At 38.0% G+C, this 23,877-nt stretch overlaps 4 protein-coding genes across 6 annotated transcripts in view; 2 read left to right on the top strand and 2 right to left on the bottom strand.

Moving 5' to 3' along the window:
• The window catches only part of mapk8ip3 (mitogen-activated protein kinase 8 interacting protein 3), a 28,038-nt gene extending 20,515 nt beyond the window's left edge, over nt 1–7,523 (top strand). Inside the window, exons 18-32 of one of the 2 annotated variants that reach the window (XM_079253339.1) lie at nt 888–965; nt 1,703–1,855; nt 2,296–2,461; nt 2,571–2,768; nt 2,859–3,055; nt 3,161–3,267; nt 3,456–3,536; nt 3,625–3,692; nt 4,192–4,340; nt 4,514–4,685; nt 4,789–4,902; nt 5,637–5,675; nt 6,153–6,317; nt 6,763–6,909; nt 7,148–7,523. In XM_079253339.1, the coding sequence (XP_079109465.1) occupies nt 888–965; nt 1,703–1,855; nt 2,296–2,461; nt 2,571–2,768; nt 2,859–3,055; nt 3,161–3,267; nt 3,456–3,536; nt 3,625–3,692; nt 4,192–4,340; nt 4,514–4,685; nt 4,789–4,902; nt 5,637–5,675; nt 6,153–6,317; nt 6,763–6,909; nt 7,148–7,272 (1,959 nt within the window). In that variant the 3' untranslated portion in view covers nt 7,273–7,523. Of the gene's footprint in view, nt 1–887; nt 966–1,702; nt 1,856–2,295; nt 2,462–2,570; nt 2,769–2,858; nt 3,076–3,147; nt 3,268–3,455; nt 3,537–3,624; nt 3,693–4,191; nt 4,341–4,513; nt 4,686–4,788; nt 4,903–5,636; nt 5,676–6,152; nt 6,318–6,762; nt 6,910–7,147 lie in introns of both variants that reach the window. The other variant, XM_079253338.1, reaches the window with a different exon arrangement.
• Nucleotides 7,524–8,675: 1,152 nt separating this feature from the next.
• Nucleotides 8,676–11,261, bottom strand: nme3 (NME/NM23 nucleoside diphosphate kinase 3). The gene is made up of 5 exons (XM_079252437.1): nt 11,150–11,261; nt 10,446–10,576; nt 10,251–10,352; nt 9,935–10,047; nt 8,676–9,408 (listed from the first exon to the last, which is right to left on the bottom strand). The coding sequence occupies exons 1-5, from the start codon at nt 11,229–11,231 to the stop codon at nt 9,294–9,296; spliced, it is 543 nt and encodes a 180-aa protein (XP_079108563.1). The 5' UTR covers nt 11,232–11,261; the 3' UTR covers nt 8,676–9,293.
• Nucleotides 11,262–13,040: 1,779 nt separating this feature from the next.
• mrps34 (mitochondrial ribosomal protein S34) lies at nt 13,041–15,485 on the bottom strand. Of its 2 annotated transcripts, none has more exons than XM_079252936.1 (4): nt 15,416–15,485; nt 14,791–15,146; nt 14,493–14,535; nt 13,041–13,963 (listed from the first exon to the last, which is right to left on the bottom strand). In XM_079252936.1, the coding sequence occupies exons 2-4, from the start codon at nt 15,106–15,108 to the stop codon at nt 13,665–13,667; spliced, it is 660 nt and encodes a 219-aa protein (XP_079109062.1). In that variant the 5' UTR covers nt 15,109–15,146; nt 15,416–15,485; the 3' UTR covers nt 13,041–13,664. The 2 variants fall into 2 exon arrangements, with proteins under 2 accessions (XP_079109062.1, XP_079109063.1); XM_079252937.1 differs by having other exon boundaries at nt 15,310–15,451.
• Nucleotides 15,486–17,567: 2,082 nt separating this feature from the next.
• spsb3a (splA/ryanodine receptor domain and SOCS box containing 3a) lies at nt 17,568–23,359 on the top strand. The gene is made up of 7 exons (XM_079252885.1): nt 17,568–17,708; nt 18,834–19,046; nt 19,542–19,722; nt 19,963–20,150; nt 20,236–20,338; nt 20,428–20,553; nt 21,687–23,359. The coding sequence occupies exons 2-7, from the start codon at nt 18,921–18,923 to the stop codon at nt 22,076–22,078; spliced, it is 1,116 nt and encodes a 371-aa protein (XP_079109011.1). The 5' UTR covers nt 17,568–17,708; nt 18,834–18,920; the 3' UTR covers nt 22,079–23,359.
• The last annotated feature ends 518 nt before the right edge of the window (nt 23,360–23,877 follow it).

The raw sequence follows: 23,877 nt of genomic DNA, 5'->3' as shown, positions 1-23,877 counted from the left end.
ACCTGCCCTACTTAACAAAGCGATATATTCATCTCTTAACTCCTGTGCTTTATCTTATCTGAGCATTTTTTTCTTAAAGGAAAAATCCACTCAAATAGTTTTTGATTGTGAAAAGGTGTTGCTTTTATGTCATTATGAAATGTTTCCGATTGTTTGGTGTCTAATTGGATGTTTTTTTGTTTGTTTCTGTGATCTAACTGGAAAATTTGGTTGCCTGCATTGTGTAAAACAAAAAAGTACATTGTAAAATTCTACAAATACAATAACGGAATCACTGATTACTGATTACTAGACCTTACTACATTCCACATGCATTTTATAATTTCTTGAAATGAAGATGGATCAGACCTTTCTGAAGACCGTCAAAATGAATTTAAATAGGAGATAAATTAAAAATAAAGGATTGTCTCCTGCTGCACACATTTACAACAAGATATTCTGCAGCAATAAGCAGGTATGTGCAATATGCAGGCAGCAGATGTGTCATTTTCACCTCTGACACCTCTTTTCAGATGTGTCAAGTTTTGAGTAAGTGAGAATGCTATTTAATTTCTTATCCAGGAACACTTTTACTCTTCTTGTTATTAATTATCCACTTATCCTGATTAATGCAATAAAAACTCTGTGAATAGTCTCAGGGTACCCTGACACTTTCAGGTTGAGATGGAGGAGAGTGACCCTGTCACAGATTGATGAAAGCAGTGGACTTTTCCTTTATTTCCTGCATCGTATGTACTGCACATTCATGCAGTGCATCAACACACCAAATATTTTTTTTTAATCTGCGTCCAGTGATGTTTGAGATGCTTTGAAAAAAACAGATATTAACTTATAACTTCTCTTGTCTGTTGACCGCACATCACATTTGTTTTCAGACCACCAATGAGAAAGATGATAACCGCATGAAGAATGTTCCTGTCCCAGTATACTGTCGCCCTCTGGTGGAAAAAGATCCCAACAGAAAGGTTAGAAGTTTCCTGTTCTAACATATTTTGTCTTCCAAAAAAAGAGCATTTGTAGAAGGCTGATAGAGGCGTTCATTTAGCATACTTCTGTTTTTTCACAGTATTGTTGTTGATCTCCCTTTGGAGAATGAACAGGGGGATCTGCCACAGACAACACATAATCAATAAGTAACCATCCATAAATAAGTCAATATAAAAAACAGTCATATCAGTAAATAAACAAAGATAAAATTGGTATAAATAAGCAGTCAATGAAATAATTGCAAATGCAGAGTTAGTGAATAAAAAAGCAACTTCAAAGTCAAGTAAAGGTAATTAGAAAAGGCTTACGGTTCTCCACTTGACCTTATGGGCTTCTTGACTTTTGGAAAAGATTAAATGATTTAACCGTTATATATTAGTCCATATTGTTAAGATAGATCACAGAGCTAAAGGTGACCCTTGGGGCATCATAATGTTGATGTTCTGATATCTAAGATGAGTTGCACCACACTACTTTCAACTCCAAAGGCATTTTGAAAATCAGCCCACAACTTTTTCTTAGAGGCCTACAACTTAAAGTTTCTGACATAAAATGCCATATTCCACTGTGTAAAATGCCTTGTTCAGATCTTTAAAAAAAAAAACCCAAAACAAAACAGTGCAGCACAGTAGTCTTTAGCATCCAAAGCTTCCACAGTATTTAAAATCCTGTGCATCTTTTTTTTATTTTTGCACTTGTGTGTCTGTGCATGTAGTTGTGGTGCGCAGCAGGCGTGGATCTGACAGGATGGCGGGTCAGCAACCAGGAGGCACTACCCAAAGCAGCATCAGGCAGCAGTGATCCGCTTCACGCTGAGGAGGAAGGAGCAGACAAGAAGAACAGCCATACATCCCCTGAGAAGAGAAAGGTAGACCACCCATGAAACCCATCTAAGGAAACTAGATTACCTCTAGTGTTTGGTGCTGTTCATATGTGGTAATTGCAGATTAATGCTTTGTTTGCCAAGGAAGATTGTAAAACAGGTTGCTTTTTGTAACTGGAATTTACAGAAGTGTCTAAAACATCTCATTATTTGTTTTAAATCCATTACAGAAAACAACTTTTAGCCATTTAGTCATTCAAACAACTTCAAAATCAACTCTATACTTCCTCATCCTCAGCAATCTGCACATTTTGAACATGTATGCAAACTAGGTTAAAGAGACAGACAAGCACATATGGTGATATTCTTTTGTTTATAATTCCTATGTATAGGAAACAGTCAGTCCCATTACTGCTGTCTTTAATGAAACATAATATGACAAATTGCATGTGTGCTTTTTCCCTTTATCTTGTGTTCTCCTTCAGTCAAAGGAGCTTCAAGAGACAGACAGCATGAACAGCCGAGTGTGGATCCTCACCAGCACCCACTCTGCCAGCAAGGTGGTCATCATCGATGCCAACCAGCCAGGCTCGCTGGTTGACCAGTTCAACGTCTGCAACGCCCACGTTCTCTGCATCTCTAGTGTTCCAGGTCAGATGGAAAGAGCTGCTTAAAGCCAGACTCTTCCATTTTTGCACACCAGCATGTTTACTGGTATTGTATTTTTGTGTTAATGCTTCTGTGTGTGTTTGTAACTCAGCTGCAAGTGAGAGCGATTATCCTGCAGGAGAAATAGTGTTGGATCCAGGAGACGGTGGAGCAGGGGGTGGGGAGGACACTGGTGGAGTGGAGGGTATGTTGGCCGGCATCACACTTGTTGGATGTGCCACAAACTGCAGCGTTGCCCGGAGCAACTGCTCATCGCGTACTGACACACCTATAGTGGACAAAGGACAAGGTGTGTGTATCTTCAGCCTTTTTGTAGTCGTATAAAAAGATGAGGGGTGCATCTATTAAAATCATTCATTTCACTGGTGTTGTACTTCAGCCCCCACTGCTCCCCCCATGAATGGAAAGATTCACCCGGCCCAGTCAGCTGAGGAAGCTACAGAGGCCACAGAGGTCTCTGAATCAACAGCAAACCACACAGAAATGGGATCTGGACCTCCAGGACCATTTACTGAGCATGTGTTCACAGATCCTCAGCCTCGTCCAGCAGATGCCTTTGACAGGTTAGGAGCTCATGTGTGTCCCTGCAGAAATAAGTAATCAGGAATGTCATGGATTTGGAGGGTGAGAAGGGTGGATATGGAAAAAAATACCTTCTGTTCACACAGGAGCACAGGTCAGTCCAAAGAGGAATCCTCTCACCCAACAGAGGCAGAGGAAGGAGGAGAAGAGACCAAAAACTACACCAGCGTGGCCCCCACCATGTGGCTCGGGGCGCAGAATGGCTGGTGAGTCGCTCATCTGAAATACTTCTGCTGACTTTTGGCAGATACTCGAAAATATAAGCTATAAAAACTATGAAAGGAAGAGAAATGTCCCAATCCCTCAGATTGTTTGGAAATGTATCTCCGTACATAAAAAATGTCACAGTGACAAACTGTTTTTTTTTTTGTTTTTTGTTTGTTTTTGTTTTCAGGCTTTATGTCCACTCAGCTGTTGGAAACTGGAAGAAGTGTCTCCACTCCATCAAACTGAAAGATTCAGTGCTCAGTCTGGTGTAAGAAAAAATCTTATTGCATGTCTAATTGTGGGGAAAATGTTATTTTGCGGCACTTCGACTTCCTCTTTCTCCTGTATGATTTCAGGCACGTGAAAGGTCGTGTGCTGGTTGCCCTTGCTGATGGGACACTCGCTATATTCCACAGATCAGAAGGTACAGCAGCTTTATTTTCTGTCAACCAAAATGCCTCTTCTCCCACACTTCATGTGTGTTTTAGGCAGGCCAGAGTAAAAGTGCGCAGGCCCCTGGGTCCAGAGTATTCCAGGCTCCCCTTCCCCACCCCAACATTGTAAAAACTGTGAATGATACACTGTGAAACGGCATTTCTAACATCTCTCAGCCAATGGTACCAATAGCAGTACACTATACACTGTGGTGTAACTATCTGGATTTTATGTACATTTTATTTAATGTCCAAACTGTTGGTATATGCCCTACGTGGGCCTCACATGGGCCCCAAGTGGGGCCTGTGCCATAATGTCCATTAGATAATCCGGCCTTGGTTTTAGGAATTAAGACAAAAGCCCTACAATGTTTTGTGTTGACACTTTTGATGCTCCATAGAACCTGAATCTGACACAGGAGCTGCTTTAAGTGTTTAAGGAGAACAACTTTTCATTCACTTTGTATGTGTGTGTGCTTCTGTCAACAGATGGACAGTGGGATTTGTCCAACTACCACCTCATGGATCTCGGTCGACCTCATCACTCCATCCGCTGCATGGCTGTAGTCCATGACAAAGTGTGGTGCGGCTACAAGAACAAGATTCACGTCATTCAGCCCAAAAGCATGCAGATTGAGGTGAATTTCATATCTTTTTTACATCCTGTCCTGCTGATAACTTTGTCCAAAATGTAGCCTATTCTTGTGTTGCAGCAATGTTTACTGACTTTATTTTATCCCCTTTTTTTTATGATGCCTGCATTGTAATTTCGTAGCGATTCGGTCATTTCTGATTCTTTGATGCTCTGCAGAAGTCTTTTGATGCCCACCCTCGCAGGGAAAGTCAGGTGCGGCAGCTGGCATGGATCGGGGATGGTGTGTGGGTGTCCATCCGGCTGGATTCAACCTTGCGTCTATACCATGCACACACACACCAGCACCTCCAGGATGTAGACATTGAGCCATACGTCAGCAAAATGTTGGGTGAGTTTTGATCTGGTTTTACTGATGTATCCAATGCTAAAGATGTTTTATTCTTCTGCTCCTGAGGAGCTCCCCATTCACTCTGGTTGTATGGTTAATGCAGGTACTGGCAAACTTGGCTTCTCATTCGTGCGAATCACAGCCCTTCTGATTGGTGGAAATCGCCTCTGGGTGGGAACTGGAAATGGTGTGATCATCTCAATCCCTCTGACAGAGAGTAAGTTATCACTTATTCACACAATATGACTCACAACTAAACACATACGCATCAAAATATACGTTTGAATACCATTCTTAGGGGGGAATAATGAACAAAATCTTAAGAAATAAACAGTCTGTGGACATTAGGAGGTTGTTTTGTTGGGATTTCTTTGTGTCTTTTATTATAATTTCTGAAAAAGATTTTTCTGGCTTCCTTTTTACAAAAATTGCAGCCTGACTCAAGGAACAAGTGATTTACGTTATTACACCAATCATAATCCAGCAGCTCCATTATATGTTTGTTTTAAACTTAGTCTTGTTTAAAGATGTATTTTTTTGCCCATGTTTTATTTTATTCTACTAATCTGTTATTTAGATAGCTTTACGTAGGTTTAAACATATTAAACAGATAACAGCCTCCAAATTTGGGCAAATTGTCTCATTCGTTTCATTTAATTGATTCTCTGAGTCTCAGATTCTCTATAGTAACTCAAAATAAAAACCCCATTAGCTTTTTATTTTATTTTTTAATCCACAGAGACTCTTGTCTTCGAGCTGTAGCTCTGTTTATCTCTATCCCTCTTTAGCTTACCCTTTCCTGTCCCACAACTTTTCCCACCTTAATTTTTCTTTCCTCCCTCAGTGGTTTGCACCTTTTTCACACAGTCTTGGTCGTAACTGTCACTGTTACTGTCCTCTTTCTCCTGCTCTCCCTCCACCCTCCCCCTCTTCCTCTTCCACCTCCCAAAGCGGTGGTCCTTCACCGGGGACAGCTCCTGGGTTTGAGGGGTAAGTGGGAGCGCTCCAAAACCTCCTGCTGTTGTGATCTAACTGTTCTCACCCAGTCAAACCTTTCTGGACCCCCTTAAGACAGTGATGTCTGCAGAAGTGCGCTCTAGTGCATGCTTCTACTGTTTATTATGCTGTGATTCAGGTGCACATATTCACTTAATTTGCGCTTTTCTAAATGAGAATATTTTCTGAAGAACACAGAAAGTATTCTGTGTGGTCTCTGTGTCTCTTGCTTTATCGGTGAGGAGTTTTACTCCAGATGCTTTGCACGAAATCTGTCATTGTGAATTATTTTGGTCATATTTGTAGGAAATTCATTGCATGCAAGAGAGTCTTATTAAGCAGTTGTTTTGTTAGAATAATTTTTAAAAAGCATATTTGTTTTGAGTATTTATGTTTATGATGCTGCCAAGAAATGGTTTGCTTGTGAAGATTTCTGATTGGTTTCTCACCAATATGTGTATTCTCCATCAGCCAATAAAGTGTCTCCTACGTCCTCTGGTGGGATCATCCACGTGTACAGTGATGACGGCTCTGAGAAGAGCAGCGGCAGCTTCATCCCTTACTGCTCAATGGCACAAGCCCAGCTCTGTTTCCATGGACACCGTGATGCTGTGAAGTTCTTTGTCTCTGTACCAGGTAAGCCCAAAGCAAAGACCACTTGTTTGTTTTTAGAGCTTTGGAGCTAAATTAAACATTTTTCAAACCTCTTTATTAGTTTTGTTTCATTTCTGTACATAATCGTGGTCAAGGTTTCTTTCATTTGACAATAAAATCAATAATTCTGTAATAATACTCTATTTTGACACTGTTTTCAGTAAACATGGGTTTGCTTCTTTACATAACAATAAAGTTCAGTTTGCTATTGCTAAGAATATCTCTAAGCAATACCCAAATAACCCTCTGTTTCATACTCAGGATACATTACATCATCTTTAGATCTGCTTCAACAAAAAGGAACTCAGTTTAGGTCTTCATGTGCATTTAAATGAAAATTTGTAAGTAGGTTATCTGAAGTTGTATTTTTCCATATCTTCTGTTTTATGTGTGTGTGTGTGTGTGTGTGTGTGTGTGCATGCAACAGGCAATGTTCTGGCCACCCTAAATGGCAGTGTTCTGGACAGTCCATCAGAAGGGCAGGGCTCCTCCGCGCCCACAGAGACCGAGGCGCAAAGCGTTCACAACGTGTTGGTGCTGAGCGGAGGCGAGGGCTACATTGACTTCCGCATTGGTGAGCAATCACACATCCATGAAGCAGAAGCCACAAACGTGAATTATGTGAAGCTTTGTGACACAACAAACAGCTGAACCAGGAAGAGATGGCAATCCCTTTTCAGTATGCTGCTGTATCATTTAATGTTAGCATGAACAGAGTAACATCCTTTTTATTTATTAAACAAAATCGATATTGTCGACTTTATATTGTGGAAATAAAATAGTTCAGCTCTACCATCTGTTTTTTTTCTCAGGTGATGGAGAGGATGATGAGACAGAGGAAGGAGAGAATGGTGGAGCTTCACAGATGAAACCTGCTTTGAGCAAAGCTGAGCGAAGCCACATCATTGTCTGGCAGGTGTCTTACATACCTGAGTGACTCCGAGATCTGGTTATTCAGTCTCATCCTCCTCCTCAGAAGCTTCTAGGCACCCAAACCTTGTAATTATGCCCGGTCATGTAAAAGTTTCCCTTTGGCTCTGAAGAAAAATTCCAACCCACCGAACTGTGCATTGCTCCTTGTAACTATGATATCCCCTCCTGCCCCTTCACCTTGTTACTCTGATGCCTTGTAAGTACCTCCTTTGACCTAGTTATCTGCCTGCCATCCTGTTTGTCCCACACAGGGCATTGTAACTATCATGAGCCTTGTAACCCAGCCTCATAACTACCTCCCTCCTCTGCATCGATCTCATACTCACCTTGTACACCCCTATATTTACCTCAGCTGCCCTGCATTGGCCCCAGAGATGTTCCTAATCCTCTTCCATTTAATTTGTCATCTGTGAAAACTCCAGTTCATTTCAAAGCAAAACCAAGACCCCCAACAAGTACCAAAAGAAAAACAAGCATCTGATATGGCAAAGTGAATGAAGACACTGACTTGCATTCCCACCAGAAACTAAGTTTTTATCAACAAGTTGATTAAAAACCATTGGTAACATTAGTGGACAAAAATGTTACTGGTTCATGGATCAACATAATCTCTGACAAAAGTAAACAGTATCCCGAAGCCTTGGTTTACCTTTACAACTGGTGTTAAAGGTAAACATGTCTGACTGTTAAAATGTGGAGGATAAGTGAAGATGAGCAGTTATGGACAAAATAAGATGTCAGAATGATCCAATACGGATGTTGGGCATCACAGTTGCAGCTGTTGCATCACAGCTCTCAGTCATATCTAGTTAAGATGTTCCGATTCAGGGTGTTTTGCTGCAGTGTGGGATTAGAAACACAAGGAAATACGTGGTGCACTTGCAATAACCTGATTGGAGTCCAAATCCCTTCAAAGTGGTTGAGTTTAATGTGACGATACATCAGTAATGCACTCATTTAATTCTGACTGGCTGCTGATGGGGCGTTTCCATGTGGAGCAAGTGAACGGTGGCATGTTATGATATGTACAGGGATCACTGTAAATCTCCAGATGCACTGAAGCTCATCCTCTTTGTTCAATATGGAAATTTGTGCATTGATCTCTATCTGTGTGAATTAAATATTAAACATATTTGTGTGCTTAAAGCAAACAAGTTGAACGGGTAGTAGTTTGTTTTTCTTACCAACGACACACAAGTAAATATTTTAAAAAGTCAAGATTTAATTATGGAAAATTCAGATACATGACATCATAGCAATTGATAAATGCATGATTACAACTCCCCTGCCCAGGTTTTAGTAAAAGTTAAGATTTTAGCAAGCGACATTTATTGTAGTTTAACAAAGTGGAAACACAGACTGCTGTGACTGTTGCATGAAGTTACAAAATCGCACTAAAAGCTAGTTGCTCTGAAAGCTGGAAATGTTACATTCAAGTACTTCCATAAGATCTCTTTCTACAATCCTGCAGATTTTAAAATGAATGATACAAGAAAGAAAATGTCATTCAACAAGAACAGCTAGTGTTCAAAAACCAGGAAAAAATATGTTTTCTTGAAGTGCAAAAATCTGAAAACAGAAACAGCCATTTTGTAAAACTTTTTTTTTTCTGACAGTTTAAATACATTTATGGAAAATTTGATACCTTATTATCAAATCCACATCAAAATGCTTTTGCCTTTTAAAAATAGTTAACAGTAGATTTAAATCAGCCTTTTCCAAATGTCTCATGTTGGGATGAGCAGAATTGATCCTCAATTTATTTCAGCTGTCAAACTTATTGCTTAAAAACAGAAGTTATTGCTCCCTTAGTGCACGTTTTCTTTTTTGTTAAGGTAGTCTCACCATAATTCAGACAAAAATGTAAACAGAGAAATGCAGAAAGGCAGAGATGACGTAACAGTAGTATGATGTACCAACATACTACTAAAGCCAGAAAAACATTTGTCTGAGGTATGATGATGCCCTTCTTGTAACAACACCCATTTAGTACCACTAGTTTACACACAGGATGGTGTGAACATATCAGTAGATCCACTGAAGGTTGCTGCTCTCCCAGCGGTGGAGCTCATTCTGACGAAACCACAGAGAGATCTCCTTCTGGGCGCTCTCCACAGAGTCGCTGCCGTGGATCACATTTCTGTAACGTATAGACGGCATAAATGTTAGAGATGTAAGACTAAACCAAACTCCAGAGATTGCTTAAAAGAAACATGTATCAACGTCTTAAAGTTAAACTTCTTGGCCAGTTATGTACAATAAACTAAAATTGTTAAACTGGAACAAAGTAAACCCAAACATCCTCTGTAATTATAACATGATTCTTACATTCTAATATTCAGTAAAGTGTGTTTTTTTTTTTTTTTTTTTTTTAAGCAATCACACATAATTCTGTTGTATAGCTTATTACTAGTGTGTGTGCTGGTGTATATCTCTGCAAAGAAATTCCCGATTTCCATCTTTTATTTTTGGTTGTTTTTGATCTGGGACCTTTGGATGGTATGTGTATGCAGTGGAACAGCTTTTGCTCCAACCACAGAAAAACTCTTTCATGGATCATGACTAGAAATAACAATGAAACTGTTCTCAAAACATTTTTCTGCTCATTAAACTTGGATTTTGTTTTAAGTCTTGCACGGTAATGAGAAACCCTTGTCAGCTCTTACTTTCCCACTTCCACACAGAAATCTCCACGGATGGTTCCCGGCAGTGATTCTGCAGGGTTGGTTTCTCCCAGCATCTTGCGTGCCGTCTTTACCACGTCCATACCCTGCCACACCTAGACAAACACAGTAATTTATGGGTCTACATGCATATCTGATAATTTAATGTGCAAATGAGCTTAACATCAACTGAGAAGAACAAGAAGTGAGCTGTAATTATATATATACTAAATATTGCAAAAACTGTACTAAAAATTTAAAAGCCCTATGTGTTACTGATGCTTTTGGATATTGAGGACATGTGGGCAGCATGGCTCACCATTGCAACAACTGGTCCAGAGCGCATGTAGGACATCAGTCTGCTGAAGAAAGGCTTACCACTCAGGGCACAATAGTGTTCACTAAGTAGATCCTCAGATGCCTGGAACACAATATGTTAGATGATGTCATCAATTTATTATGTATTTGGATCACTGAGACTCCAGAATAGATTTTAGATGTGTACCAGATATACCTGCATAAGTTTTAGCCCCACAAGTTTGAAGCCTTTCTTCTCAAAACGACGGACAATTTCTCCCACCAATTTCCGCTGCACGCCATCCGGTTTAACAGCAATAAAGGTTCGCTCATTCACTCCAGTCCATCCTAGAATATAAAAAGCAATTCCACAATGAGCTTTTAACTTTGAAAATGGATAGCTTTGAGCAGCATGCACACACACACATCAAAACACATTGTGGGTAAGTCATGATCACTGTGTTAGTTTAAACATCCACTTTCTATTCCATGTTAGATATTTAACTTCATTCCTCCTGGATTTTGAATGAGTATCATTATTTAAATTGTCATTCTCGTCTATGATTTGATTATCCTGACCCCCTTTACAGAAAGCCAGTCATAATATTTTGTTTTGTTAAAGCATACAATTCTTTTTTATTAAATCATGTAATATTTTTCTCATGTATCCCCAGAGTTCAAATGTATAAAAACTGAAAACTGGGTGAAACCACAAGCATTGAATAAAAACGCAAGAGGGCTGCTATAAGTCGACAATAGGATAGTCTATAAAAAAGACATTAGTAGGGCAAGTGCCTAATAATTATCTTGCAGCTTAAGTGTCTGCAATCTTGCCACCCTGTGAAGACGCATAGAAAACGCCACACAGTTTTAAGAAAGCTGCACGAATAATTTGATTAGTTGGGAAATGATGAATCTCACCAGATTCATCGATCCGCGCGTGTTTGTACGCAGAATCTTCCAACTCCTGCAGATCTCCTTGAGATCTTTTTTTCGGCCTCATTGCGGCGATTCTGTTGCGTCGAGATGTGTTACCCCGTCAAGAACCGTCACGACGCTCGTGCTTCTGGCGGCGCAGCCAATCAGCGCTCACTGTCTGTGCACGAGCCCGAATATAACCAATGGCAGCCTCTCTAAAATACGAGCTATTAATAGGATGATGAATCAACTTTATTACAATGAGTAGCGCACATGGGCTAGTTTTGAACACTAGCCGCTATAAGTAGAGATTAGGTAACTAGCTAACTGCAGTTACGCTGTTACGGTAACTAAAACGTGAACAGAGCGCGGGAGTTAGTCGTTAGTCAAACTTCCCAACCACGCAGCTACTATGTTTCTATTAACATTTAGAAAGCTTCATTGCACCACAATACCATTAAAACATGTCTAAAGTTCACACAAGGACAGCAGTCCGTGCGGTTAGAAAGCTAGACCCTGTAAACAGAGATTAGTTAACGAGCTATTTGTAGTTAGTTATTGTTATCTTAATACTTATGTTAACAAAGCATAGACAGTCTGGTGTTATTCGTCATTGTCCACAACAAAGAGACTCAATGTTTCCATTAGAGCTTCATAGCATCACTGTACCACTTTAAATGATGTCTGCGCTTTAGCTAAGTGGTAAGGCGTCTACCCGGCATCTCCTGGAAAACTGATAAAAATTATTCGGAAGAAATCTCCCTGAGGGTCAGATCATGTCAGAAGACGTTTAAAACAAACAACAAACACCAACCTGACTTAAAGATGTGAGCAAAAATAGTCAGAATCAAGCAAATCATTGTCGTTAGTAGAAGGAGCACACTGCTGTGCAGACTGCAGTATGCAGGACATATGGCTGAAGGAGGGAGACGTACGCACGCGTGGCGCACGTTGCTTAGGAACGGCCACAAACTGTTTTTATGTTGTATTTATGTTTTTATTTCTTTTGGTGTGAGTGTGTGAAAATGTGTGTTTGTGTATTTTTAGAACACCTTGAAAAAACCCTTAGCAGATTTTTTTTTTTTTTTTTTACAATAAAGATTGACGTTCTCTGAGATCCATATCCCACTCAGAAATGTGCCAAATGGTTAAGTTCATACCTGTACAGCTGGTGTACTAATAGCCCATCTTTCCAACCTGGAGAAGGACGAAATGTATTATTTAAAGTTCTCCTATAGCCGAAGGAGCAAAAGGCAAGGGGGGGGGGGGGGGGGGGGGGGGGGGGGAAGAAGACACGACACACGTCATTCACCAAAAAAGGGAAATCTGGCTAGGAAAAATGAAAGGAAAGGAATTGGGCTAATACAATGCAGTAGTTGTTTCAGAATGAAGGAAAAACAGACTTCATTTAGGGACAACACAGGTAAGAAAAATGTAATCAACTTTATAACTGACAATTATTTGACATTAGGATAGAAAAATGATTAATTTTTTTTTTTTAAATTTTCATAGATAATTCACCCTTTTCCTAATTATCAATACCCACATATTTGGTATCAATGTTTGTTTGGGTTTTTTTGTAATCCTGGAATTGTGAAGATGCCATCAATCTATCTGGAAAATTAAAAGAAAAGGTCTTACAAACTATAATGCTGATACCAAATGGTCTCCCATTATTTTTTTAGAGGGTTAGCTTAAAACAAAAGAAAAAGCTAACTTCAAGACCATAATAAATGATGATTAATATAATTACTGATGCTTTCAATTGAGTGACTTTTTTAAATTATTTTTAAAAAGGACTGTCTTACAAGTATTACTAAGGAGTCTTAAAGTTGTCCAGTCTGAATGTTGTAAGATAGAGGTTTGGGATATAACTTCACAGTATGCCAGGAGGTACAACACAATGCATGATTTGTGTGCATTTATTGCATACATACATATGAAATCTTTCATCACCACTGTAACATTGTATTATACTGTATCAGAATGTATTGATTGAACATCTATATACAGGTGCACATCTTGCTTTAGCCTACTCCTTCTAAGTAGGTTAACCTTCTGTTACTGAGTATCATATACGAACTTTGAATATTCAAATCTGTGGGCAACTCCGCTCCTTGAGAGCTGCAGTCCTGCAAGTGTTGGGAGTTTGGGAGTTGCCCCATTGTAGCACATCTAACACACACCAGACACTATTAGCAGACTTGTGCAGAGCTTGACATCAAAATATGCACAAGTCTACTAATAAGTTTGTTGCAGAAGGGAAACTCCTCTCCTCCTGATCGAAATACTTCTATAATTCTATCTCTATCTATTTGCACACTGTCGACAGGAGATCGAGCATTTGTCAAACTCAATGATAGTGTGTCCTTTCTTTTCTAAGTGACACATGAATGATCCATGTTTTATCTCAAATTTAATATTTAGCACATATCACTCAGATAAACACACATATACGTGTATATATCAAATATATGCTCAAAGAGTGTTTCCCTTGAAGATGAGAAGCACATCATTTTCAAACTGCTGTCCCTTCTTGACTCTGACGCTCTTGTTCCTGATTGCGGAAATAGTCTTTGCTGAGTAGCACATCCCTCTTTAGTGGCAAGGCCGGCTCCTCTGCTACTGTGTTGCGTCCTGCTTTACTGTGTTGGGCCAGCATCATAGCACGAAGCAGGGGAGGGTAGGGGACGTAGCGCACTGGTGGCTCAGGAAGTGGTGTGAAGTCCTTGAACAGCTGCTCTGTATGTTTAGGAATTAGGCGCCAGTCATGGTACATCACTTTGTCCACCTCCTTCACTTCACTCTCTTGTTTTCCTGTCAAGTAAAATTAGTTTTTAAAATAAAATCATTTAGTTTATTTTCATACATAATACATACTTTCTATTTCTCAATCAATACAACTTAAATGTCTGAATGAGTATGAGTGAAAAAATTCACTGAAATGCTGGCATGCAGAACACTGTTTTGAGCACAAAGGGTAAATTAATCTGAGAACTATACACAGAAATCACAAATATTGCATGAACAACTCTTCAGCAGCAGCAGCTTGTGAAGTGCTATAATTCTCAAGAAACTAAATATAAATTACAAAAACTAAACTAAGAAATTTCATTTAATAATTTTTTTGTTTCTTCTTAGCCAAAAGGACATATAATTTATTGTATTTTAAAGTTTAAAAATACTGCTTTCATTTTCTTAAAACTAATATTACTTTGGTTGCTATTGTTGTTTCCACGTGAAAAAGTTCCCATTGTTAAACGAAGATAACAACAGATAAATAAGATTAACACAAAATAACTGTTGAACTCTGGTTTTAAATTAAATCAACAGCATCTAATCTTACCTTTATAGGTGAGGACTCCCCATGCTTTGCCATGATCCATGTTCTAGCAAACAATAAGAAACATGTATTTTAGTTACAGGGAATATCTTACTCAATACAAACATGATTTTCACTTGTTTGCACTCTTGACCCAATGTCTGGAGCAGTGATAAATCAGGATTAGCACATATTCACCAGAGAACGGAAATACCCACACACTGAGATTTCACCAGTGTGAGAAAAAAATAGCAGCAAGTGTATGTGAGCAGTAGAGACTTATTACTACAGCCAGTAACAAAAGAAAGATCCCTGCTCTCACCTGGGCTGTGTAGTCCACCTTCACCTTGGTGATCTGCCAGTAGCTGGGCTCTGTGTGGTCTTCCAACCAGGATTTTCTGGTGAACATACGACCTACTCCAAACATTCTCATCCCCGCCAGAAGAGAGAAGAGGCGGCTCTCCCTGCGGACATCCTGCCAGGCCAACACAGGCAACATCTTCCCAGTAAGAGGCCGTTTCATCGTTTCATAATCCAAGGCGTACTTCTGGGATTCCCGTGGCCGTGACTTTAGCTCTCTGTAAACCCGGATCTTCCGAGCCATTTCGGCGATCAGTCGCAGCCTCTTTTTCTTCGCCATGACTGCGTGATGTACTACAGAAACTGAGGCCTGTGATACTATTAATGGAAAAAAAAAGTACTTACATAAGCTCACTTGCTTAATATAAAAGTGATTTAAACACGTGAAGACAGTAACAAGAAGAATACAACTCCATTTTCCATTTGTGCACCTAAGTGCAAAAATAAATATGTTAAAAAGAATCGAAAACTACTAGCGTACCTTAAAGAAGTAGTGTGCAATTGTAAAAAATAAATAAATAAATAAATAAAAAAAATATGGACAAATTATTATAAAAAAATATATTGTTTAAAATGCCTAAATGTACCTGGAGAGACGTACTGTCACTTGACCTCGGCGAGTATCAAGCAAGGCACACAACTTCCGCTCAGCTGGTCCGAACAAAAATGATTCCGTGTGAATTGCTAGTGTACTTTGGTTCCGCAGAAAAGGTATTATTTAATATTATGAAATAGCTTGAAAACGTTATTAAATAAAGAAATATCCCTGCCAAACGCAACATTACTATTACTACTACTACTTCTACTACAATTATTATTATTATTATTATTATTATTATTATTATTATTATTATTATTATTATTATTATTATTATTATTATTATTATTATTATTATTATTAATGGGCTGCACGGTGGTATAGTGGTTAGCACTGTGGCCTCACAGCAAGAAGGTCGCTGGTTTGGTCAGTGGCCTTTCTGTGTGGAGTTTGCATGTTCTCCCCGTGTATGCGTGGGTTCTCTCCGGGTACTCCGGCTTCCTCCCACCATCCAAAGACATGCATGATAGGTTAATTGGTCACTCTAAATTGCCCCTAGGAGTGAGTGTGAGCGTGAGTGTGGTTGTTCGTCTCTCTGTGTGTGGCCCTGCGATGGACTGGCGAGCTGTCCAGGGTGTACCCTGCCTGTCGCCCAAAGCCAGCTGGGATAGGCTCCAGCTTCCACGCGACCCTGAATTGGAATAAGCGGTTCGGAAAATGAATGAATTATTATTATTATTATTATTATTATTATGAAGAAGAAGCATAAGAATAAGAATCATAATAATAAACAATGTGAGTATAATAACTCGGTCAGGTGACATGTATAAGTGCCTACTGATTGCATACCTGCTTGCACAGACAGTAAGATGAAATGATGTTGAGGAAAAAGTTTTTTTGTTTGTTTGTTTGTTTGTTTTTGTTTTTTGTTTTTTTTAAGAAAATTGTTAAGGTTTCTGAAGCATTTTTGTAGTAGTTAACAGTTTCAGGTTTTTCAGATAGTCATGTTTTGTATGACTTGTTGAAGCCTTATGGTTGCAGAGAATAATTTGAACAATCTGCCCTTTTGCTTGTCTCATATTTATCTTGTAATAATGATGGTGGACAAAGTCCTTTCAAACCCACGTCCTTCCATTTACAAATACTACACAGAATCTAAGTTGCAAATGTAACTTTTGTGCTCACAAATTGATGAAGCAAAAGTTAATTCAACCCTTTCATGTATAGTGGCTATATAGTGGACACCTATAAACAAGCTTTTTTCTTGCATATTCATGAATGAGGATGGTGGTTTTTTTTTTTTTTTTTGGTTTTTTTTTAAATAAAAAACTTCAGTGGGTGTTAGTGAGTCATACAATACGTTTCCACTCACTGGAGAATAATTAAATACATGATATAATTAAATCTAATGTAATTACGCAAGTTTACCTTTGCAATGAACAAGAAAAGAAAATGATACAGTTAAATTTAATCGAAAATTTACATAATACAATCATAATTACATATTATTTTTATAAATATTTTTTAGAATACATTAAAATAACAATAACTTCTAATATATCCTAAGTATCATTATCAAACAAATATGTGTCATTGCATAGAGGTAAAATACTGTATACTCCACAGAAATTCTCAGTTGTGCTCGATGCTTTTTATCCCCCCTTAATCATATTAATTTTACGTTTAGGATTTTTTAGACCAACTAATATAATCTCGACTTGGTTTATTAAGCCATAACATTTGGTTTAATATGTGTTTTAAAAGATGTTTTTAGTTTTGGAGACAAACATGGCTGTATCTGTAATTTCCTTTACCATCTGCATGCAGGAAAGAATATTAATTTGTAATGACAATATTATAATTTAAATACACGATTTATTTTCCACTAGAATGATAGCCACTTATTTTTTGCTGCGTTTATTTTTATAGTTGAACTTGTCATTTATGTATGTATATGTATATATATATATATATGTATATATATATATATATATATATATATATATATATATATATATATATATATATATATATATATATATATATATATATATATATATATACACACACACACACGTATTGATTGTATATATAGGTTGAGTGAATTTAATAACATCCCTGGAAACTTCCTGTGAAGGAGCGTGATGTGCCGCGAGCTTCCTCTGAGTTGGCTGTTATTGTTTACGGTCACACTCATAGGAAGTAGGTCATGGAAAAAGGGAAGGAGGCGGCTTACTTATTCAGTAATAGTGTCTTAATTGTTTAGTAATACACTAAGTAAAGGAACAACATTTTGTTCGTGTTATCGGTTTTATGTGATGCAGCTTTTTAACAACATACAGGTAAGGTTGACGCGAGTCTTTTGGTTGATCGCAGCAAACAGCTAACAACAGCTAGCTACTCTACGCTAGCGTAACCCGCTAGGTCCTGTCAACTGATTGTCTAATAAAACCTTAATGCACCAAACTATGATTATTGGAATATACAATAACTACAATGCACCGACTTAAATATAAATGTCTGAGCTTCGTTTTAGCTTCCTTAAATTTTAATGCATGAGGGGTTCAGCGGACTGAATCCTCGGAGTTAGCTAGCGTTAGCTTCGCGTAAACCAGGCTGTGTGCCTAACTAAAGATAGTTAGAAAGAAAACAATGCATTAGATGTTCATTTTCAGCTTATTTAAGCGATTTGTGATTAGTTATGAGTCTACAGTTAATCAGGCAGGATTACGTGATATGGTAGGGACGATGTTTTTGTGATGATCCTTCAAATCGCAGCATTGAGGATGTGGGATCAAATAACATTTCTTTAAAAATAGAAATGTGTGCAGTGTTGTGGTTGTTTGGTAGAAATACATTTACATGTTGGAAAACTTTACTCGAGATAAAGTTAAGACAACATTTTGTAATACAAAACTCAATTTCACAAAGTAACTACATGTTTCTCAGCTTCTCTTACCGACGACTAATTTCTGTTTCGTCACACGTAATGTTTGTTTTTTTTTTCCCCCATATGTTTGCTTGTTTGTGAACTCTTGTAAAATGTGTTTTCTGTTTTGCCTTCAGCTATGTTGTTCTTATAAAATTTGCTTATCAAGATATTGTGCTTTTTATCTCACACACACACACACACACACAAATATATATATATATATATATATATATATATATATATATATATATATATATATATATATATATATATATATACATACCTCTGATCAAAGCATGTTTATTATGTTAGTGCAGACAAATATGCTTACATTACAGTATTCCTTAGTAACAAATAACAAAGTAAACATATTGTTAGAAAAGCAAAAAACTAAACAAAGCACAAAAGTTTGTGCTATAATGGCGTTTATGGGCTCCAGTTTTGTACATAAAAAGCAGTGATTAAAATGGAAACTGGTTATGTGACACTGTCATCTTAGATTTTTAGATAATCATCCTGTCCTGTTTTTTTTCAGCATTTGGACTAATGCTGTTCTTTAAACATCTGGACTAAAACGTGACTCAGTGGCAAGCTATTCTACCTGTGACACTCTGTTGCTGCCATGTCCAGGAGAAGCAGGAACAGCCGTGCATGGCGATATGTTTGGGGTGGGATTCGCCGGGATGCTGATGCCCGGGCTCTTGTGTTGGCTTCTGAAACTGAAGACTGGGGTTATGAACGCCTAGAGGTAAGCATACATCCCATGAAGAGGTATGAAGCATCAGTGGAAATATACATTTTTGTACATATGATACAGGAGATAGAATGTGTCATCAGGGTCTGAAATGAACATTTGTCGCATTTTGCCCCCAGTCTGTTTCTGCATGGATTAAAGCCTGACATTTTCACTCAACCTTGAACCATTTGATTTATTTTGAAAATCACAAGTTTCTCCAACACTAGCCACTCAGAGGCAAGACTTCATGGGCTGTGCAAAGAAAAGGATGACTGCAATACAGAGACAAGTTCGATTTAGGTTATTCACATTGCACAGGTTCATGTAAAGCCCTGCAGTGTCTGACCTCAGTTTTTTAGCTCCAGAGACCAGAGATGCGTACATCTATATTTCAAAAGCAATGCCCAGTTTGTGCCTTTACATGCTGATATAAAATATTTACTGTCTTCTATAAACAATTTTGCTGACATTTAATTTTCTGTCTTTCTGAATCTTTTTGCCACAAAGTACAGTGATTCCGACTCAGAGGCAGACTTTTCAACAGTGATGATTCCTCCCGTCCCCAGTGCAGTGCCTGTCACAGGAGAATCCTACTGTGGTTGTGATTCCCAGGCAGAGACTAACTACAACCCTCGTCTCCGAGGTTTTCACCAAGTCAAAGATTGCCACTGTGGAGAGGATGACCAAGGTCTCTTGTAATACAACGACTGTATTTCAAGAGATAACTAAAATAAGAACTAATTATGTCATTATTTATAGGCCTGTCGCTCTCTATCTTATTTTTTATTTTTAGTTTTTGCTGTAAAATTCTATCATAAATAGCTATAATATTGTTTTGTACTTGTCGGTATTCACCGAAATACCTGTTCACAATGACATTTGAAATCTTATGTCATTTGTCTTCAACCCATGATCTCTGATGTCTTAGAGTTTGACTGGGTTTGGGATGCCAGCAGCCGATCAACAGCAACATTACTGAGCTGCGACAATCGTAAAGTGAACTTTCACTCAGAGTATAGCTGTGGTACAGCAGCGATCCGGGGCTCGAGAGAGCTGGCTGAAGGCCAGCACTTCTGGGAAATCAAGATGACATCTCCAGTGTATGGAACAGACATGGTAAACTCCTTTTTTGAACTTCTTTACAGAAATCCGGCTTTGCAAAAGTTTATTTGCGCCTAAGTGACTATTTATTTCTCAACAGATGGTTGGTATTGGAACATCTGATGTCAATTTAGACAAATATAGGCATGCGTTCTGCAGCCTGCTGGGAAAAGATGCAGACAGTTGGGGTCTTTCTTATACAGGTAAGACTCACAGGAGGTGTGATGATATACGAGTGGCTGCTGAAAATGGATTTATCATTAATTGTGTTTTTGTTTGTTTATTTGTTTAGGCTTGTTGCACCATAAAGGTGACAAGATTAACTTCTCCTCCCGGTTTGGACAAGGATCTATCATTGGAGTACATTTGGACACATGGCACGGCACACTGACTTTTTTCAAAAATCGAAAGTGCATAGGTTCGTACAAAGTCCACTGTTGATTAAAGACCAGACTAATTACATCGCACTGATGCAAAATATTTTTCATTTAAGCTTTGCTTAATTCATATGATTTCAATCAGCTGACAGAGAGACTGGATTAGATGGTGTGGATTGCAAAGTGTGAATGGTGGAGGTAGTCCAGAAAAGAGTAGAGACTATAAATGTGATGAATTAAAATAAAGGTAGGGGAATGCAGCTATATAGTGTTACCATAAAATGGAATGAAAATATCTTGAAAATTTCCTTAAACATTTGATCAGAAAGCACCTGGGCCACTGAACAGAACTGACAGGAACGTTTACATTACATCAAAGTAAGTTTACGTGGAAGCTAGTGAAATGCAAAGCCAAATGCAAAAGTCATCAGACTCCTTGATTTGTTCCCTAATGACATTAGTAGTAGCTGAAATGCAACAAAGAGAGTGAAGTGTTCAGGAATTGGTCTCCTACTTTAATAATATAATATCCTTTTTAAATTGATTTAGTTTTTATATTTACAGATGTAAATAATGTGCAATTCTAATGTTTATGGGGCGATGTTTTATTTTTAAAATAAAGTTTTTTTTTATATTGATCATTTTTTTATTTTATGAAAAATAGTTAGCACTTCATCACTAAATAGCAAAACAGAATAGATGTTAACATAAAGACAGAGATGAAGAAAACACATACCCATGTCTAGAGGGCGCCAAAGTTCTTAAACAAACAAACAAACGACAACCACACAACTACTTGTGAAGCAAAGTTACAGTATAAATGATTTGAAGGCAAACTTGGAAGTTGTTGCTATCTGTTCATATAAATGAAAATGATCTGTTCATTTTGAAGAAATTGTTGAAATTTAAGTAGATAGGAGTCCCGCACCACCCTGCATACAGTACAATCTCTGTGTTTATAACACCATTTTAACCACAGAAGAGGAACCTTTTCCATATTAAAGAGCTGAAAGACTTCAAGCCCATATTTGTTATAAAACTGTTACATAAATAGGCTTTGTGTAGTTAAAATGACCAAAACTGTGAGTATGTTTTTTTTTTTTTCTTTTGTTCTAATCCATGAGAAATGGTTTTCTGTTGGACATTTTTAACATTTTTACATCCGTTCGTCTAGGTGTTGCAGCCACAGAGCTACACAATAAGAGGTTTTATCCAATGGCCTGCTCGACAGCAGCCAAGAGCAGCATGAAGGTGATCAGATCCTGCTCCGTGCCCACTTCACTGCTGTACCTTTGCTGTGCACGTCTTCGCCAGCTGGTACCAGACTGTATAGACACCCTGGATGTGTTGCCTCTGCCGCCAGGCCTGCGTCAGCTGCTCCACAACAAACTGGGTTGGGTGCTCAGTCTAAATGGTGGCGCCACAGGAGAATCCTCAGATGGAGCTGAGCAATCCTCACATATTCCCGGCCCTCCTTTGGCTGGACCGTCTTTTTCTGAGAGTGACTCTGAGGGTTGCACATCTGATCCTGAGGCCTGTCAGAGGAAAAGATGCCGCTGGACATGACTGGATCGCATGAACGCTACCTCCTCTTAAACACTGGCAGACATTACTGTTCTGTGGCATCCAGTCTGATGTTACCTTCCTGCCTCAAGCTGTTTTCAACTTCAGTGTAATTCAGTAGTCAAGGAAAAAAAACCCAGAGCTGATTGAGCGTCAGGAGCCATGCATCGCTGGAAAGCTGTGTATTTTCTGCCTGCACATTATTTACTGTGATCTTCACTCGTGTCATTCAGACATTTTCCAGTTATCATGTTTTCAGTATCCAGACCAGCCCAGTAATAAGTGCAAATATATGATGTATTTTTTATAATTTGCTTTGTTCGTTGCCATTTGTGTGTGAGGATTAGTGACGTGCAGGAATGTTATATGTACAGTGTAACACTGACGTCAAGTACGGCCAAATTTTGATGGTCATGGTATATTTGCAAATGGTGGTTTTGAGAAAAGCCGATATTTTCTGTGTCTTGTATGCAAATAATGTGTCGTTCTGAACCTGAATATTACCAGTATGTCACCAACGTAGTCTGTTACCTGTTTCACTGGCATCTACTTATTTTATTAGGTTGTCAAAGAGAGAATCAGTCGATATTCTTACTAAAGACAAACCTGAATGCACTTTGCAGCTTTTAGTCCTCTAAAAACTAAAATGGTTCTTTGTGTCTATTAATGATATGTAAGTTACACCTCTGATTGCTTAAATTACTCGTTTATTATTATTGTTTTATTTCTAACAACTACTCTAATGGCAGCATCCGTTAGTACAGTGTAGGTGATTTAACTCTGGTCATCAGAAAAGCTTGACGCATTCTTGAACAACTTCATTTTAAAAGGTGATTTTCTATGCCAATAGTTTTATTGTTTCACTTTTTTCTTTTTTACTGGTGTGTTTATGCAACAATATTTTTTTGTGTATTTTTTCTTAAAGCCTTGTTATATCTGTTCTTACTCAACAAAGTTGAACTCTGATCTTTACCCTTTGCAGTGCAATCCTTAAGCAGAAAGTAGGAACATAAACGTCTGTATAAACTTGTCTAAATTACCCCCCCCCCGCCCCTTTTCCCAGTGTTTGTTCCCAGTGTATTCTTTTTAAAAATAATCATGTGAAATATGGCTGTAGATTTTCCAGAAAAAGTTTGTAAAACCTTTCTGATTTACAGGATTTATGAGTCTAAAACTCACAAAATGTGGTCTAAGCTTCTTCTAAATCTCACTTCTATAATCTTCTAATAAATTAACCCTTTATGGGGCAAGTGACTATTTTTGATCACTTTGTATTCTTTCGTATTCAGCATGAATTTTTTTTATTTTTTATTTATTTATTTATTTTTTGTTAATGTAACAACAGAATGGAGGTCTTGGTACATACCAGAAAGATAATTTTAGGTTAAAATTTCTAATTTTAAGGTATTTAATCGAGAGCCCTATAAATGGTTAAGGAATCTGTATGTTTGTAAACTTTCCATCTCTGTATAAAGGCTTATCTTGTCTCTTTCAGTGTTGGTATTACTTAGGATGTATGTAAGCGCAGTGTTGTGTATGAAGATATTTCACTATCAGCACCTGCAAATGATCCTATCAAGGTTTCTTTAAGCACATATGTACAAACATGTAAAGTACTACAGTAAACAAGTGGAATGAATTCATCCTGTATTGCTTACATATAATCAAAACTCTAACTGTTGATAACCTTTCAATTATGTAGGGAGAAGTGTGACCCAAATCTTTCTATTAAATGCATGCATATCCATGTCAGGTTATACAATTAAAATGTGTGGTTTTGGCAATTTCAGTGTCTAGACAAC

The sequence above is a fragment of the Telmatherina bonti genome (assembly GCF_933228915.1).
Source record: "Telmatherina bonti genome assembly, chromosome: 14".
Classification (NCBI taxonomy): Eukaryota; Metazoa; Chordata; class Actinopteri; order Atheriniformes; family Telmatherinidae; genus Telmatherina; species Telmatherina bonti.
The sequence above is the reverse complement of the archived record's forward strand: the minus strand, read 5'-3'. Positions and strand labels throughout refer to the sequence as shown.

What these genes read in the sequence shown, in the direction of transcription:
- nme3 (XM_079252437.1), bottom strand. Translation starts at nt 11,231, where the DNA reads ATGAGGCCGAAAAAAAGATCTCAAGGAGATCTGCAGGAGTTGGAAGAT. An exon ending in CTGGACCAGTTGTTGCAATG is followed by an intron (nt 10,048 to 10,250) that starts GTGAGCCATGCT and finishes GTGTTTGTCTAG; the next exon opens with GTGTGGCAGGGTATGGACGT. An exon ending in TTCTGTGTGGAAGTGGGAAA is followed by an intron (nt 9,409 to 9,934) that starts GTAAGAGCTGAC and finishes TATACGTTACAG; the next exon opens with AAATGTGATCCACGGCAGCG.
- mrps34 (XM_079252936.1), bottom strand. Translation starts at nt 15,108, where the DNA reads ATGGCGAAGAAAAAGAGGCTGCGACTGATCGCCGAAATGGCTCGGAAG. An exon ending in AGGTGGACTACACAGCCCAG is followed by an intron (nt 14,536 to 14,790) that starts GTGAGAGCAGGG and finishes ATTGTTTGCTAG; the next exon opens with AACATGGATCATGGCAAAGC. An exon ending in GGGAGTCCTCACCTATAAAG is followed by an intron (nt 13,964 to 14,492) that starts GTAAGATTAGAT and finishes TTTACTTGACAG; the next exon opens with GAAAACAAGAGAGTGAAGTG.
- spsb3a (XM_079252885.1), top strand. Translation starts at nt 18,921, where the DNA reads ATGTCCAGGAGAAGCAGGAACAGCCGTGCATGGCGATATGTTTGGGGT. An exon ending in CAGTGTATGGAACAGACATG is followed by an intron (nt 20,151 to 20,235) that starts GTAAACTCCTTT and finishes ATTTCTCAACAG; the next exon opens with ATGGTTGGTATTGGAACATC. An exon ending in TTGGGGTCTTTCTTATACAG is followed by an intron (nt 20,339 to 20,427) that starts GTAAGACTCACA and finishes TTATTTGTTTAG; the next exon opens with GCTTGTTGCACCATAAAGGT.